Source organism: Trachemys scripta, chromosome 16, assembly GCF_013100865.1.
Source record: "Trachemys scripta elegans isolate TJP31775 chromosome 16, CAS_Tse_1.0, whole genome shotgun sequence".
In the NCBI taxonomy this organism is placed as follows: domain Eukaryota; kingdom Metazoa; phylum Chordata; order Testudines; family Emydidae; genus Trachemys; species Trachemys scripta.
Genome location: NC_048313.1, coordinates 17,984,245 through 18,001,093, shown reverse-complemented (window position 1 = coordinate 18,001,093; position 16,849 = coordinate 17,984,245). Strand labels below are relative to the sequence as shown.

The 16,849-nt window shown below is 46.4% G+C and overlaps 1 protein-coding gene across 1 annotated transcript in view; it reads left to right on the top strand.

The window, feature by feature from the left end:
• Positions 1–12,511, top strand: part of GALNT6 (polypeptide N-acetylgalactosaminyltransferase 6) — a 41,309-nt gene extending 28,798 nt beyond the window's left edge. Inside the window, exons 6-11 of the mRNA XM_034792856.1 lie at positions 3,521–3,638; positions 4,342–4,542; positions 5,562–5,693; positions 8,375–8,476; positions 9,908–10,060; positions 10,762–12,511. Coding sequence (XP_034648747.1) covers positions 3,521–3,638; positions 4,342–4,542; positions 5,562–5,693; positions 8,375–8,476; positions 9,908–10,060; positions 10,762–10,884 — 829 coding nt within the window. The 3' untranslated portion in view covers positions 10,885–12,511. The remainder of the gene's footprint in view (positions 1–3,520; positions 3,639–4,341; positions 4,543–5,561; positions 5,694–8,374; positions 8,477–9,907; positions 10,061–10,761) is intronic.
• The last annotated feature ends 4,338 nt before the right edge of the window (positions 12,512–16,849 follow it).

Here is a 16,849-nt window from a genome sequence, read left to right as displayed (position 1 = left end):
GCGGGATTGGGGTGGGCTCCCAGAACAACCAAAAGCCTGACTCGGAGCAGTGACTTAAACCTTGATCTCCCACATCCCAGGTGAGTGACCTAACCACAGAGCTGTTGGCTCATGTTTTTTGATGGAAAATTTCAAAGAGTTTCATCGTTCCAATGGAAAACTAAAGCACATTTCAGAACCTCTGATTTTCACAAAACAGAATTCTTGTTTTCCAGCTCAGATCTAGTGCTGAGATGCTTTGGACTGGCTTGGCCCTGCAGGCCCTTGAAGTATCTGAAAACCGGGCCCGAAAACAAACCTCAAAGCCAGCGGCAGCTCCTGACAGCTTGGCCTTGTGTTCATATACCGTGTACAGCCTCTTAACTGAGTGTAAAGATGTCCCCTTAGGTTGCTTGGCTGTTCGGAGTTGAATAGCTTCCCCTTCCCACTGTAACGCAGCTCCATCAGACACTGGTGTGCGTTCTATTTGGGTTAGCTGAAAGGAGTGGGGTGGCTGGTGGGGAGGATATCTCTGCTTGGGTTTGAATGAGAGAGAGCCATTCTGAACTTAATTCTACAAATGAAAGTGTAACCCACACACCTCCTGGGTGTGGTGTTCTGTCCCAGCGAGTGGCACCGAGACCGCTTAGCGAGAGAGTTAAAATGGGTCTGCTCTACGGCCTTAGCTAAGAGCCAGTTGTCTTTTGGCTCATGCGGTACAAGCTCATGCATTGAGGTCCCCAGTCTGATCCTGCCCGCCGCAGACCGGGGTCTGTTGGCGTTACAAAAGGACGTCTTAATCACCTCAGGCTCCAGACAGACCTTGCTTTCTGGCAAAGTCTCTCATTAAGGGCCTAATTACTGTGTCTTTTCATCTTTCCACTTACCTCAAAAACCCTGTCATCTGAACGCACTGTCAATACCTGGGTTGGGGGAAGGGGGGCACGATCCGCCCATTCAGTCTTACGAAAAGGCCCTTTTCCGTTTGAACAGAGGGAGCATTAAAGATTAGTAGGAATTGCCGGCCCTCACAAAACAGGAGCACCTACTTATTGCAATACTGAGAGTTAACAAAACTTATTGTGGGTTTTTGTCTTTGCCAGTGAGATGGTATTGGTTCATTTCCAATTAATTCTAGTAGGCTGGAGGCAGCATGGTCTGGTGGCTAGGGCACAGGTCTAGGAGGCTTGGGTTCAAATCCTTGCTCCGCCACTGACTTCCTGTGCGATCTTGGACAAACCACGAGAGAAGATTTGCCTGTAAAAGCCCTAGTAGAGAAATAGCTTATACCGGCAGAAGAGGTATTTTGCCAGTACAGTTCCTGTCATTCGGGGAGGAGATTTAACTATACCGCAAAAGCTCTCCTTTGGCCAATGTAGCCTGCGTCTAGACTAGGAGGGTTTTCAGTATAACTATACCAGCAAATCTTTTCTAATATAAACTAGTGTCCGTTCTACACCTTAAACTTTTGCTGGCATAGCTGTTTGAGTCCGGGACGTGAGGAGGCGTGATTTGTGACTGACGTACTGGTAAAAGCACAGCGTTGCTGATCTATCTCATTTTGTTCAGAAGGGCTGGAGTCGGCTATCCTGCCCAAAGCACAGTTTTGCCAGCGTGAGGTCCGTCCACCGTGCTAGCGTAGTATACTGGAAAACCTTGTCTCATGTAGACCTGTCCTCTGCCTCCGTTCCCCATTTGTAAAAGGGAGCGGAACAGCACTGAAGTGCTGCAAGGATAAATACAATAAAGATACAACGGTGACGGGGGCCAGATAAGTTCCTAAGATTGGGTTTTGTCTTTGGTTTTGGTAACTTACCTTTGACATTTGAAAGTGCATGGCTTCTGCAGCGCCATAGAAAAGAGTCTTTTTTGTCTCCTTCAAACCCTGCCAGCCTGTTGCCCAGTTGGCACAGACAACTGTAGACTATAGTCCCCCGTCTCTGCCCCTTCAGAAACAGAATAACCTCGAATTCCCAAGTGAAGACATTCAATGCCTGCTCTTGGCCCTTTCCACGATAGCAAGACAAAGCTTGGCCTCTGGCCTGGAGTACGGCTCCGCTTTGTGGAAAGGTCAGACGGGAGAAGTTTCTGTCTCAATAAAGGTCCCTTTTTTTCCTGTGGATTGGTAACTTGGCTTCCAGCTGCCTCTAATCTCCGCTGGCTCCTCTCGGCGAGAACACAGCAGTTCAGTAAGTTTCATAAAAGCCAGTTTCGGTTCCACCCCACCCCCCATTTAAAGTTCAGATGTAACGGATTATAAAGGGAGACGGAAGGAGAAGCTTAGCCCTGAGTAACTGGATTTCCTTTCTGCTATGACGTTCAGTAATGATACTCTAGGCTTCTCCTCCTCCTGAATCAGATCACATCAGGCCCCTGGGTCCCGTAGCTATCAGCTGCTCCCTTGACTTCTCTCTGTCTTAGGGATTTACCTAGCCCTCATTACCAGACAATCTGAGCTCCTCACAATCCCATGTATTTTCCCTCCCAACACACCTGTGCGGCAAGGTAGCACCGTTATCCTCATTTGCGGATGGGGAAACCAAGGCACAAAGATCAAGTGATTTGCCTAAGGTCAGATAGGGAGATGGTGACAAGGGCGGGAATTGAACCCAGGTCTTCAGAGTCTCCAGGTTAGTGTGCTATCCACCGGACCCTCCTCCTTGTCTAGACGCTAATCTCTTATCTGAAGTATTTGGCAAGAGGGTTCTGATGGTCGTTCTAAGGGTTTCTTTGTTATCCTAATGTCGTAGACTCATGACAGAGCAACATTTTTCCTGATCGCAGGAGGATACCGCAATACCCAGACCCAGAGCTGTGAATGTGAAGATTATTTAATGTCTCAGTCTCAGTGTAGCCCATCTGCAAACTGGGGGTATTTGCATCATGACAAATCCAAGAGGGATGTAGCCTCCCTCGGGTCCTGGGATGGGGGCAGGAGGTCAGGGCCCCATCACTTTTTACCAGCTGTAAGGGCGAGTGACTGTGGGGCGGGGCCTTGTGGGGAAGGGGTGGTGCAAGGGCGGGGCCATGTTTCAGGTGCCAGTGCCACACGGTCTCTCTCCACCCCTCCCCCCAACACACACACACACACACACACACACACACACACACACTTTTAGGGACCTTCAGTCATCCCAAGCCTCCCTACAGATTTGAGCGCCACCTGGCTCAATCTCTAGCCAGATCCCTAAAACAGTCTGGCTGTATGTTCAGTTTGTCCATCCTTCATGACCTTATTGCCCTACTAAAGCTTTTGGGATTGCTGGCTGTGTAGCAGCCTTCCTTGGTAAACGTGTTCCAGAATTCCTTGGTCTTCTGTCCTAATATGTCCATACCAAGAAAGCTGCCAATACCAAACCAATGCTGATGGAGGCAGTTGCTGGGTTCGGCTTTGAATATCCTCCTTTCTGATCTTGTCCCGCCACTTCCTACGGATATTTGTCCTGCAGCAGGATGAATGGTGGGGTTTGCCAGGGTTGTTAAATTAACATTTGTGATGCATGAAGGATGGTCTCTTGACTCTGCTTTTGTGTCTCCTCAGGTCTCCCACTTTTGCTGGTGGCCTCTTTGCGATCTCCAAGTCCTATTTTGAACACATTGGTTCCTATGATGACCAGATGGAGATCTGGGGTGGGGAGAATGTGGAAATGTCCTTTAGGGTAAGAGCCAAGTGAAGCGCGGGGGGAGGCGGGGACCGTTAACTTCTAGCAGGATTAAAACTAGGGGGCCCACACACTTTTTTGCTTCTGTAGGCCCATCATATTGCAAGAGTTCCCCCACAAACACACATGGTCCCTGTGTGGTTTCCCGTTTTTCACTCTTCTGATTTTCTGAAATTCTCTCCCCGTCCCTCCCCCCCTTCCCAATCAATAGGATTGTGCCCACTAATGTCTAGAACATTCCCTGAAATTCTGGCATTGATCAGATGTAGCATTCAAAAGTTATCACGTTATGGAAAAATGCCATTAAGTTGAGTATAAGGCCTCATAACCTTGGCTAACAAAATCCCTTAACCGTGGGCTTTGGGCCTGAATTCCCGAAGTGCTGAGGTCTCGCCACTCCTTTGCAAACCAGAGCCTTTGTTTTCAGGGTATGTGGTTAGAAAGGCAGAGCTCTGTTTGTACGGCCCTAGCGTGATGGGGTCTGTGACTGGAGCTTCAAGGTCCTACTGCAATGCAAATAACGAAGCTCAAAGCACATTATGCCAGATCTCAACCCAGCCCAGTTCTGTACTTCAAACTATGGAGGAAAACACTTTGGACATAGGAAAAATTCTTCTCCCCCTTTCATTGATGTGTCAGGGTTTGTTTGACTAAAGCTCCCTTTGAAATCCACTGGATGGGCGGCTTCTCCCTTGTGTAGGTTTGGCAGTGTGGTGGTCAGCTGGAGATCATCCCCTGCTCGGTGGTTGGGCACGTGTTCCGCTCCAAAAGTCCACACACCTTCCCAAAAGGAACTCAGGTCATCTCCAGGAACCAAGTGCGCCTGGCGGAGGTCTGGATGGACGACTATAAGGAAATATTCTACAGAAGAAACCAGCAGGCCTTGAAGATGGCCAAAGAGGTACAGAATCCAGTTCCATAAAGCATCTCGCAAGTCATCAAAGCATCTTTGATGTGTTTCTGTCTGCAGGGAAACTAGTTGGTTGATTCCTCTTGGCAGTGTTGGGCCTCTTTTAGTGTCACGCTTAAGGCGCTCGTCCTATGAAGAGAACCACATGGATGGACCCATCTGCCTGTACAGAACTCCATAGAAGTCAACTAGATTCTGTGCCGGGTCAGTGGCCAACCCACGTGGGATCTGGATCAGTAGCGGAGCTAGGTTTTAGAGCTGGGGGGTGATGGGTTATTGGTAGTACCACCTTCAGCTATAGCTATTGGCTTGAAAAGGTGCCTTGTGCTGTCTGAGATGAGCCTTCCAATTAGAACCAGTTAGAGAATTTTTCAACATACGGTTTTTCATCAAAAAATGCTGATTCACTGAAATTTGTTTGCAAAATAGGGTAGTTTTGGACAAACCTCCTGACTCCCCCCAAAAAAAAACCTCCATAGAAAAGCTTCAGAACTATCAATGTTTCATTTTGACATTTTCGGGGGGGGGGGAGAATTCAGGTTTTCTAGGTCAAAACATTACTTTAAATTTCTAATTAGGTTTAAAAAACAAAGCTTTAAAAGAAAACCATTCGATTAACCCAACCTGAACTTACTGGGGGGGACAGGGGGGGGGGGGGGGCAAATATTTTGGAGACTTCCACTTTTTGTCCTGATTTGGGATTGGGGTGGGGGGGTTTCAAACTTTTTCAAAGATTCGCTGGAGGGGAAAACAGGTTTCCTCTCTCTCTCTCTCTACTTCCAGTGACCAGCATCCTGGGAAATATGCTCCTCGGTGCTGTTTTGCATCCTACCTGTGATAAGAAGGGAAGGTGTGTAGTAACTTAATCCCATAAGGTTCTGCGGTGAATTACAAATGGAAACCACCTCTCTGTGATGCTTTAAGGCAAACCTATTAAAGGGAACACCAGGTTTTGGATTCTGTTGCTGCCCTACTGAGGTTAGTTTAATTTTCTTGCATGATTTTGATAGAAAACATACGGCGACGTTACAGAACGGCTCAAACTGAAGGAGCAACTGCACTGTAAAAACTTCACCTGGTATCTACAAACTGTCTATCCAGAGATCTTCATCCCAGACTTGACCCCAACCTTCTACGGAGCAGTAAGTGCAGGAGTGTGTCTGTGTTGTCCTGTTTCCTTCTGGCAAACCCTCCTCGATTCCCTCCTTCTCTAGAAACAAATGGAGATGGTAGCAGCGGTTCGTGCTGTGTAGAGGCTCCAATGAAGATGAGGGTGCCATTGCACGGAGCAGACTCCTGATGTGACGGTCCCTGCCCCAAACAGCTTACAGTCTAAATGTCCAAGACAAAATTCAGATGAGATGAGAAACTCAGACACGGAAAGGGGAAATGACTTTGCCACAGACTGGATGTTTTCCTAAAAGATCCGCTGTAGAAATTATTTTGGGGGAGTTCTATGATCTGTGTTATACAGAAGGTCAGACCAGATCCTGATGGTCCCTTCTGGGTTGGGGTTTGGAATCTACAAATGAAGGCGTCCCAGCAGGAGCCAGGAATACCTTTCGTATGCTTACCGGCACTGCTGTTATTTATACTCACGGCTGGTTCGATGAGAGCTTGGGTGTGAGCATGTGTACACGGGCAGGGGAATCACACCCCTAACTCATAGTGTAGACATAGCCTTAAACAGTGCCCTGGCACTTAGAATCCTCAATGTTCTTCATGAGCAACTCTGTCAGACTTGTACAGTCGCCTGATCTCTCTCCTCCTCCCCCCATCCCATTCCCCTTTGTCTCTGGGCTCGTCTACACTAGCTGGGTGTGAGAGAGAGAACCCATTTTCCCTTTATTTACCCACACAACCGCCCCTCTCTTCCTCCCCCCCTCCCCCAGTGGAAAAGACATTTGGTGTGTGTTTAGTTTTTTTTTTAAGTGGGCTTTTATTCCTACTGACACAATCTTGCATCCGGACGAAAAGCTTCATAGAAAATGTTAAACACAATGGAAAAAAAAAGTTCACTCCTTTCAAAAGACTTCTCCCCGTATATTCCGCCCCAGCTAGCTACGTGATTGGCAGCTTCTGCTCAAGAATGGAACAGTGGCGGTTAAGCGGTAGGGGTGGGGGACGTGTCAATGCCCAGAAACGCTGGTCTTTGATTTAGCCGGTTTTGCTCTTTCACCCAGGCCGGCAAGGGGAGTGTAGTAAGGATCACTCCCTGCCTGAGGGCTGGGCACACCTCATGTCGGTACTTCTGGCCAAGTAATAGGCTTCTAAGTGGCCAATCCAGTTCTTGGCTGAAGGGATACTGGTATCAGTACAAGGTTCTGAGAGTTGGGGAGTTTAAAATGGGACTGAACTGTAGCGAAGCCAATTGAGGCTTTGAGCAACAGACAAAGGAGTTTGACTCTCACCTTCACAGTGAGTCCAGAAAAAAACAGCATCTCTAAGTATTTATCTGGCTTGTGTTACCATAATATCAGAGTGCCTCGCAATCTTAAATATATAATTCCCACGCACCCCTGTGAGACACAGCAGTGCTGTTAGCCCCAAACTGAAAAATCAGTTATGTGCAGAGCGCTGTTGATCTCTTCTGGCCGCTAAGGATTGTTGTGGTTGGTTTCTCTGGCCATTCAAGGTCAGTTGCCTCAAGGAAAATACACACTTTGGGTTTCTCCTGGGAAGTCAGCTCAGCTCTTTCCAGTTCACAGCAACGGAGTTAAATGCCCACTGCAGAAAGGTCGTTGCTTTGCATAGTAAAAACTTGCAGCGCCGGTTCTCTGATCCAGCGATCTACTGATATGTAAGCAGAAGAGGAGTGACGAGACGTAAACCGATTGTGCATAGGATCCTAATCCTGGTTGAACCCTCCTGCCCTTGCTTGCATTCCGGAATACAGGTGCAGCCAAGATAGCATGGCAGATGATTTATTCATTTGCAGGGCTGCTCCCGGAAGTTGTTGTATCGAAGGCAGTTTACAGCTATCTGGCCGTAGCAGATTACTTGACATCTGCTCTGGGTTGTTTTCAGTTTGCGGAGTTCTCAGCATTATTTTCCCCAGAATGCTTTGTCTTCGCAGCTCCCAAAAATAATCATCCCTAGAAAGTTAGAGCCTTACGAAAGGTCCCAGCCTCTTAAGACTTAGAGCTCCAAGGCAGAGATTGTGAAGCAATTTTGGATGTCCAGTACTCATTATTTTAATGTGAATTGGTTGCTGCAATCCTAGACTTTAAGGCCAGAAGGGACCATCTTGGTCATCTAGTCTGACTTCCTACACATCACAGCCTCCACCTCATCCCCTAACCTCTGGCTGAGTTACTAAAGTCCTCGAATCATGATTGAAAGACTTCAATTACAGAGAATCCACCATGTGCTCTTGTTCAAACCAACAAGTTACCTATGCCCCATGCTGCAAATGCAAGGTGGCAGAGACCTTGAGGGTTTTTTTTCCTATCTGACCTGGGGAAAAATTCCTTCCTGACCCCAAATGGCAATCAGACCCTGTGCATGTTGGAGAAACCCACCAGCTGGACACCTGGGGTAAGAATTCACTGTAGTAACTCCGAGCCTTCTCCGTCTAGTGTTCCATCTTCAGTGGCTTTGAAAATTTCAGCCCAAATATACTGAGTATTAAACTAACCCCTGCTGAAAGAAGAGAAATAGGGAGGATCCCAGTTACCCAAACAAAACCACAGCTTTTGAGCTGAAAAGTGGATCCTGAATCCCTGGCCAGGCGCACAGGGTTGGGTCAGGTCTGTGACTGAGTGTCCAGAATGCAGCAAAGTCTCCTCCGAGTTGCTTGCTTTGTTTTGTTCTTTGCTTTCAGATTAAAAATGAAGGGTCAAAGAATTGCCTGGATGTTGGCGAGAACAATCATGGAGGGAAGCCATTGATCATGTACCCATGCCATGGAATGGGCGGCAATCAGGTATGCAACCTGTGCAAGTATATCCCACCAGCTTTCACCCCATCCCACCTCCACTGAAATAGGAAAGCCCAGGGCTGGGAAAAGAGAGAAAACCCATTTCCCCATTCGCAGTTAAGATGTGAATCATGCACGTAACCTGAGCAGTTCCCCCTCCTTTGTACCTCTTCTTATTTAAACAAATTATTTTATTTGGGTAAGGACAATAACCTCCATTCAAGTCCTGAGCCTGAATGATCTCTGCCCCAAACAGCCGAAGTCCATAGCACTTCAGCAACACTCTGTGCGCCTCTGCCTTTCATCAGAGGATTTCTAAACACTTCACAATGTGAATTAAAGCCCCCTTTCAGAACCATCCCAATTTTCTGTTCATTTGTTTCTGGGCTGAACCAAACCACGGAAGAAGAAAAAATTGATTTGGGTCAAACAAACCATTTCATTCAAACTGAAACAAAACATTGTGTTTGACTTTTAGCCAGTTTAAATGTAAAATTCTATCCCAAAAGCATGTTAGAAAACGTTGAAACAAACATTAAGATTTTTTTTCCTGATTCTTTATTTTTTTACTGAAAGAATTTGGCGAATTCAGCAAGAATTCGTGAAACGTTTTGGTCCATCTGAATCTTCATTGTTTGGCAGTAAAAACATCATCCAAAAAATTCTGCTCCCTTTTTCCCTCATGAGTAGGTTGTTATCCCTACGGATGGTAGAGGATGGGGAAGGAGTGGGAGAGGGAAAATAATTCTGTCCCAGTTCACGCAGCCCATCAGTGGCTGATCTGAGCTCAGGAGATCTCTTAGCTCACTTCTAGTCTTCTGCTCCAACCACTAAATCTATTACCCCACTCTGCCAGCTCCGTTGGGTGTCTGACTGTTTTGCTTTCGAATATGCCCCACTATAGTGCACTCTTTTTTTTGCCCCCTGGCAGCTCAACTCAGTGTGGCCCTCTAGTGGTGGCTAGATTGCCCAGAAATTAATGAGTCTGCTATAGCCTTGTCTAACAGATGGATCTTTCGGGTTGAGCAGTAAAGGCTCTTGCATTAAGATCCAGAGGTCTCCGTTTCAGTCCCTACTGCTAAAGACAATCCCAGGGCCATCGGCATTACATCACAATTGGAGCTAGGGTTCACTCCACTGGTGGTGTGAGCAAGCTGCCCCTTGTCCATCCGGCATCCACGCTGTTCAGTGTGCAACTCATTGGGGGATTAGATGTCTCGTCAAGGTGGGGGTGGATCCTTCAGACTTGTGGGGACCGACCGGCATTGGGGTGCACTTGATTATCAACTGGCATAAGAATGAATTCTACCACCTTGAGTTAATTTTGGTGCTGCCTTCATTAGTGGAGAAGGCAGGCTGTTTTCTTGTAGCATAGGTGACCATTTGGAGAGAAGGAGAGCACCAGTCTAATCTCCCCTGTCTGGTCTTGGTTCTCAGTATTTTGAATACACGTCCCAGAAGGACCTGCGGCACAACATCGGCAAGCAGCTCTGCCTCCGATCTGGCTTTGGGCCGGTGGAGCTCGGAGACTGTCACTTCACAGGAAAAAACACACGTGTTCCAGGAAATGAAGAATGGGAACTGACCCACGTAAGTAAAGAACACAGGGGCTCAATGCACCCAGAAGCAGCAGTGTCTTTCCCTCTTCCTCACCTCTGACAGGAGTTTCTTGGATACCTTGCAGAAGCCTGTCTTGTGCTTTGCTGTCAAACTGGGAGGGTTCCTTTGGGAGGCAGTGGGACCTACTGGGGAGAGGACTGGACTGGGGCTCAGGAGTGGAGCCATGCAAGTAACCAACCTTATTTTGGCTCCCTGGCTGTTCCAAAAAAAATTGAAAAATTTTGGTTTGGGTCAAACAGTTTTGTTGCAATTTGGAGCTTTTTTCAAAAAAAAAAAATTAAAATTGAAGGAATTTTTTTTAAGTGAAAAGTTATTTTGAATCAGAAAATGTAAACCTGTTGTTCTGAAAACGGCAAAACTAAACTTTTGAATTTTTTCCGACTGAAATAATTCAGCCAAAACTGACACAAATTGGTGAAGTGTTTCAGTCAATCCAAATCTGCTTTTTTTTTTTCCTCACCAAAAAAAGTCTTGGCTGAAAAATCTGGCCCAGATCTACTCCAGAGACCTGGGTTTTATTCCTCGCTCTGCCAATGGTTCGCTGGACCTTGGGCAAGTCACATCGCCTCCCCGTGCCTCAGTTTCCCCTTCTGTATGGTGAGGATAACAATGGTCTTTGTAAAGCACTTTGAGATCGGTGGATGATGTGAGCAAAGTATGTTTGTTTTTAGGATCGTTTGATTAAAAACGTGGCCTCTAACATGTGTTTGTCGGCAAGAGATGAGCATCCATCTATGACTTCCTGTAACCCCTCGGATTCTTATCAGCAGTGGTTCTTTACCCAAGACGTATAGTGAAGACAAAACCAGTGTCAGCAAGAAATGATCCAGCCCATCTCACTTTGAGATCTTGATTCCAAACTGCACTCAGGAAAACAGAAGCTAAGACTCTCTCCTTTTATTTAAAGAAAGCGAACGTCTTAAATATGCTGCATTTCACAGTTGCCTTTAATTCTACTCTGTGCCTTTGGGATAAGACTGTGTAATACATGGAGATTTTTGTACCACTTTTTCTAAGAGACTAAGCAAACTTCTTGTTTGCTGCCTACGTGAGTGTCATATTGTAACATATCCAAAGATAAATAACATGGGACCAACGATGTCGATAATTGAATGAATGATCAATCCCACTTCCTAAACCCCGGAAAATTGGACCACAACCAGTCAGAATGCAAGGGATGAGACTGAATTCAACACCTGTCCCAAAGAAGGAGTGCCAGCTGGCCTTTGAATATGTCTCATGCCAAAGCTAGTACCCGGTGTCCTCTAGTTATCACATAGGCTTGCATGCAAAGGCAGATCAGGACGCTGCAAGAAGAAATTGCAGTGTCATGGTCAGGAGAGCATATTCATGCTCTCTAGCACAAGCTCTTGTTCAATGAGATTTTAAACCTTGAAGGAGATAGGTGTGTGCGTTTAAAACATATCAGGGTGCACTGTTGTGTGAAATCCCAGCCCGTTGCACCGAATGAAACCTGTGTGTTACCTTGCCAGCACAAGGCGATAGTAGTACTAATTGTGTTGCAAATAAAAAGGACTTTCTGTGCTGTTAATCCCCCAAAGGAGAGATGATTCATCATTTACTTGGCCCACGCAGGGAAGTGGCCTGGTGATGGTCCTGCTGAGCATAGACTAGCAGGGGAAAGCCTGATATGGTGGCAGTATTGCTTGAGAGACGGGTACTCTATGAGCCTGCGAGATCATGGTGGTGGTTGGAATGAAGATTATGGAATAGCATGCAGGGTATGGGAGGATTTTTTTTTATTTTTATTTTTATTTTTTAAATCACTGGATCAGTGCACATGCAACACAGATCCTGAGATCCAGCAAGCTCATGGCTTTTGATTTCCTTATGCAGTGATGTAATACTACCATCTTTAACTTAGAGCATGTGCCAGTCGGGGGAAATAGGTAGTGCCACTTTTATCCTGGGATGTCTGCTTCCCTTTCGTGCTTGGGTTCTGGTACTTCATAAAAATCTGCATCCAAGTAACACCTCCGATGACTCATCCCCACCCATAGACAGTTTAAATTAAGTACGCAAGCAGAGTAACTGGTTTTTACAGGATATGCTGATGCAAATCCAGGATGTTTGCACTCTTCAGTAAAGAAATCCCCCTCTCCCCCCCCCCCCCCCCCCCCCCCCAGATTCTGGAGGGCTTAGTTTAAACTCTGATTCTGATCCCCCTGTATCCCATACTAAACTGTGCGGCTCGTTTCTCTACCATTTTAGCATTTTGTGGAAAGATGGCCTAGTAGGAGAGTGAATGTAAGCCCTTTTTTGAGACTTGAATACTGTAGTTTACATTAGTTTCTAAGCGATTCCATTTCATTTTAATTGAAAAATCTTCCTGGAAATGGGGGAGACGACCTACCTTTGGACATGTGACCTGAACCTAAAATAAAGAGATGTTCTATTTTACAAAAGAATCCAGTCTGGATTTGGTTCCTTTGGAGCAGATGTTCCCAGTTTGCTTCAACAGGCCCTAGAGCCACAAACACTTCACCCAGCTGTTTCTGAGTTGGCACACCTTTCAGTTCAGTTATTAACCACACGTATTATGGCTGTGTCGCCACTGTACACAGCATTACAGTCCCTGCCCCAGAGAACTCAGTCTAAATAGAAAAGACAGACCTACAGGGTGGGGGAGGAAGGGGATAGAACATACTAGCAGAGTGAATAATGCAATGGTGGTAAATATCATGTTAGTTCCACAATTTGTTTAATTTCATTTGGGGTGGGGGTTTATATTTAAATGAGACTTTGTCGGCATAATAAGCTAGACACGTGTTGCCAAAGTAGTGGCGAGGGTGGGGAAGCGAACTCCCAGGCCCTGCTGGTAATATCCACCCCGGAGGACAGGGCTACATGCTGCCTTTTGGGGTTTGAGCTCCTGTGTCCATTTTCCCAAACGCCGCCGTCTGTCCCTGGATCCCAGGGGCAAGTCGCGACGTAGCGCCGTGGCGCGGATTGTTTCTAGGCGTGGCAGGTTCTCAAAGCGTTCACTCTGGTGCGCACCGATGGTTTGCGAGGCGCTTGATTTGGACAGGCGGGGTCTGTTCTGGCACATTCAAACTCTCTAAGCTCCGATCGCGGAGGGGAGTTCCCTTTGGAGCACCTTGATGAGTTTGAGGGATCTTTCCCAGTTTGGCAGGAAAACCCCCTCACAGCACTAACAGCTGAGGCTAGAGCTGTCACTCTAGTATGGCCCCTTTAGGTGGCGCTCTTACCCCATCCACCTCTTTAGCCCTCGTTCTCTCAGACAAACGCCAGAGTCGTGACTGCCCCCAAAGGATTTGATCATCCTCTTTGCTGCTTGATAAGTTCACCATTGCGCAAGGAAAATAAGATCAGACACAAGCCCCAACCCTTAATGTTGGAGCAGGACGGGGAAGGCCGCCCCTCCAGCCCGGATGACTGGAGCACAATCTCCTGGAAGTGGTCTTATTTTGTAATTCCTCTAGGCTGCTGAGAGTATTAAAGGGCCTGAGGTCAGCACGAAAATGCCAGCCAATGAAACGTGTCCTAGAAAAATAGCCAGGGTTGCTCCCTCTAGCACGCCTGCTCAGCTGTCCTCTGTTGGAGCCTCTCTATACTATGGATGAATTTCAGTGGGGCACCAGTGCACAGTCAGTTTCCCTTTGTCCCAAGTATCTTCGCTGGTTGTCACAAGTCCCCAGGACCTTGTCCTGTTTGAGTGGCCAGCAGACTTAATTGGATGGATCTCTATCTTCTGTACTTACGTGGCACCCACTCCCATAGTCTCTGAGCACTTCAGAATTTGTAAATGTACTTACCTTACCCAATACCTGAGTCGAGTTAGGTTCTAGTCGGGACTCGGCCACTGACCAGCTTTGTGATCTTGGTCAACTTGCTTTGCTGCATTGTGGTTCAGATTTCCCCTCTGGAGAACGGGGCTTAAACCAAGTAATGGAGCTCAACTAACATTGGTCGAAAGCTCTGATAGCCAGCGGTGGAAGATACAAAGCATGATTATATCAGCCCTGAGCTATTTGATTCTGGAGTTGGTGAGGGAGGCATCCTTGGATCGCGTGAGTTTTGCACTGAAGCGGAGTCGGAGAAAAGTTGCACAACTGAGACAATTTGTATAATCCGCGCACTATTTTCAGTTATTGCAGTCCAGCCACATTCTGTTTCCCCTCCCTGACGCACCCCAGACACACTGGTTTGGCTTATCCTGTCTCATCCCTGTTCATAAAGTCTCTTCTTCTGATTAAAACTCCCCACCTACCAATGCAATTGAATGGTGCTGGAAATGCTACTCCATTGGTGTTACAAAGTTCAGTATCAACCATCTTGAGTTTCTCATCAATTTCAGAGTCTGATGAATTACTCTGAAGACGGACAGCTATTCACAGCCCATTTCTTCTGAATAATGCTGCCTATTGGGTGCGATGTGTTTAAATATCAACGTATTAGTTATTACATAGACCGTTTTCTGTTGCCTGATCTACTGAAGGTCTATTGATTTATCTTTACTGGTTTAGGTTCTCCAATTAGCATTCTGTAATTTGATAGGGTTCTTGCCCCAGGATCAGACCCAGGATTTATCAGCGTCACTCGCACTCGGGAAAGACCTTCCACAATTGTAAAAGTTTTATTACTACCGTGATTAGTCCAATAAGTAAAACCATCCAAACAAGTAAAGTGAGATAATAGAATGCCGTAAGGACGACCCGCACCATTACATGTGGATAGACTCGCTCAGTCCTGGGGAGAACTCTAAGGACTGAGAGAGATCCTAGTCTGATCCTGGCGTGCCAATGAAGAACTCCAAGGGTTTTACCTAAGACCAAATGTTGTATAATGTCCTTCATGCATATGTATGAATACTCTTCCCTCCTTTACAATATCTTAACTTCCATACGCTCATAGGGTGTCCTCCTATTGTAACAGAGGGCCCTTTGGCACCTTTAAGACTAACAGCAGTATTGGGAGCATAAGCTTTCGTGGATAAGAACCTCACTTCTTCAGATGCAAGTAATGGAAATTTCCAGAGGCAGGTATATATCAGTGTGGAGATAACGAGGTTAGTTCAATCAGGGAGGGTAAGGTGCCCTGCTAGCAGTTGAGGTGTTGAACACCAAGGAAGGAGAAACTGCTTCTGTAGTTGGCTAGCCATTCACAGTCTTTGTTTAATCCTGATCTGATGGTGTCAAATTTGCAAATGAACTGGAGCTCAGCCGTTTCTCTTTGGAGTCTGGTCCCAGCAAAAAAAACTTCAGGACCAGACTCCCAGAAATCACCTACTACAGGACAGGCCCAACAAGGACAATAACAGAACACCACTGGACATCACGTACAGCCCCCAGCTAAAACCTCTCCAGCGCATTATCCACGATCTAAAACCTATTCTGGAAAGTGATCCCTTACTTTCACAGACCTTGGGAGGCAGGCCAGTCCTCACTTACAGACAACCCCCCAACCTGAAGCAAATACTCACCAGCAACTACACACCACAGAAACACCAACCCAGGAACCAATCCCTGTATCAAACCTCGTTGCCTACTCTGTCCCCATATCTACTCTGGCGACACCATCAGAGGACCCAACCACATCACCCACACCATCAAGGGCTCATTCACCTGCACATCCACTAATGTTATATGCCATCATGTGCCAGCAATGCCCCTCTGCCATGTACATTGGCCAAACCGGACCGTCCCTCGGCAAAAGAATAAATGGACACAAATCCGACATCAGGAATGGTAACATACATAAGCCAGTAAGTATCAGAGGGGTAGCCGTGTTAGTCTGAATCTGTAAAAAGCAACAGAGGGTCCTGTGGCACCTTTGAGACTAACAGAAGTACTGGGAGCATAAGCTTTCGTGGGTAAGAACCTCACTTCTTCAGATGCAAGATACATAAGCCAGTAAGTGAACACTTCAATCTCCCTGGGCATTCTATTACAGATTTAAAAGTCACTATCATTGAACAAAAAAACTTCAGAAACAGACTTCAAAGAGAAACAGCAGAACTAAAATTCCTTTGCAAATTCAACACCATTAATCTGGGCTTGAATAGGGACTGGGAGTGGTTGGCTCATTACAGAAGCAGCTTTTCCTCTTCTGGAATTGACACCTCCTCATCTATTATTGGGAGTGGACTACATCCACCCTGATCGGATCCGCCCTGTCAACACTGGTTCTCCACTTGCGAAGTAACTCCCTGCTCTCCATGTGTCAGTATATAATGCCTGCATCTGTAACTTTCACTCTATGCATCCGAAGAAGTGAGGTTTTTACTCACGAAAGCTTATGCCCAAATCAATCTGTTAGTCTTTAAGGTGCCACCAGACTCCTTGTTGTTTTTGTGGATACAGACTAACACGGCTACCCCCTGATACTTAACTACAGAAGCAGTTTCTCCTCCCTTGGTGTTCACACCTCAACTGCTAGCAGAGCACCTCACCCTCCCTGATTGAACTAACCTCCTTATCTCCATACTGATTTATACCTGCCTCTGGAAATTTCCATTACTTGCATCTGAAGCAATGAGGTTCTAACCCACGAAAGCTTATGCTCCCAATACTTCTGTTAGTCTTAAAGGTTCCACAGGACCCTCTGTTGCTTTTTACAAAATAGAATGTTTTTTACCAACAACAAAAAACAAACAAAAAAACCCAATCTATGTTAAAAGAATCAGAGGGGTAGCCGTGTTAGTCTGAATCTGTAAAAAGCAACAGAGGGTCCTGTGGCACCTTTGAGACTAACAGAAGTATTGGGAGCATAAGCTTT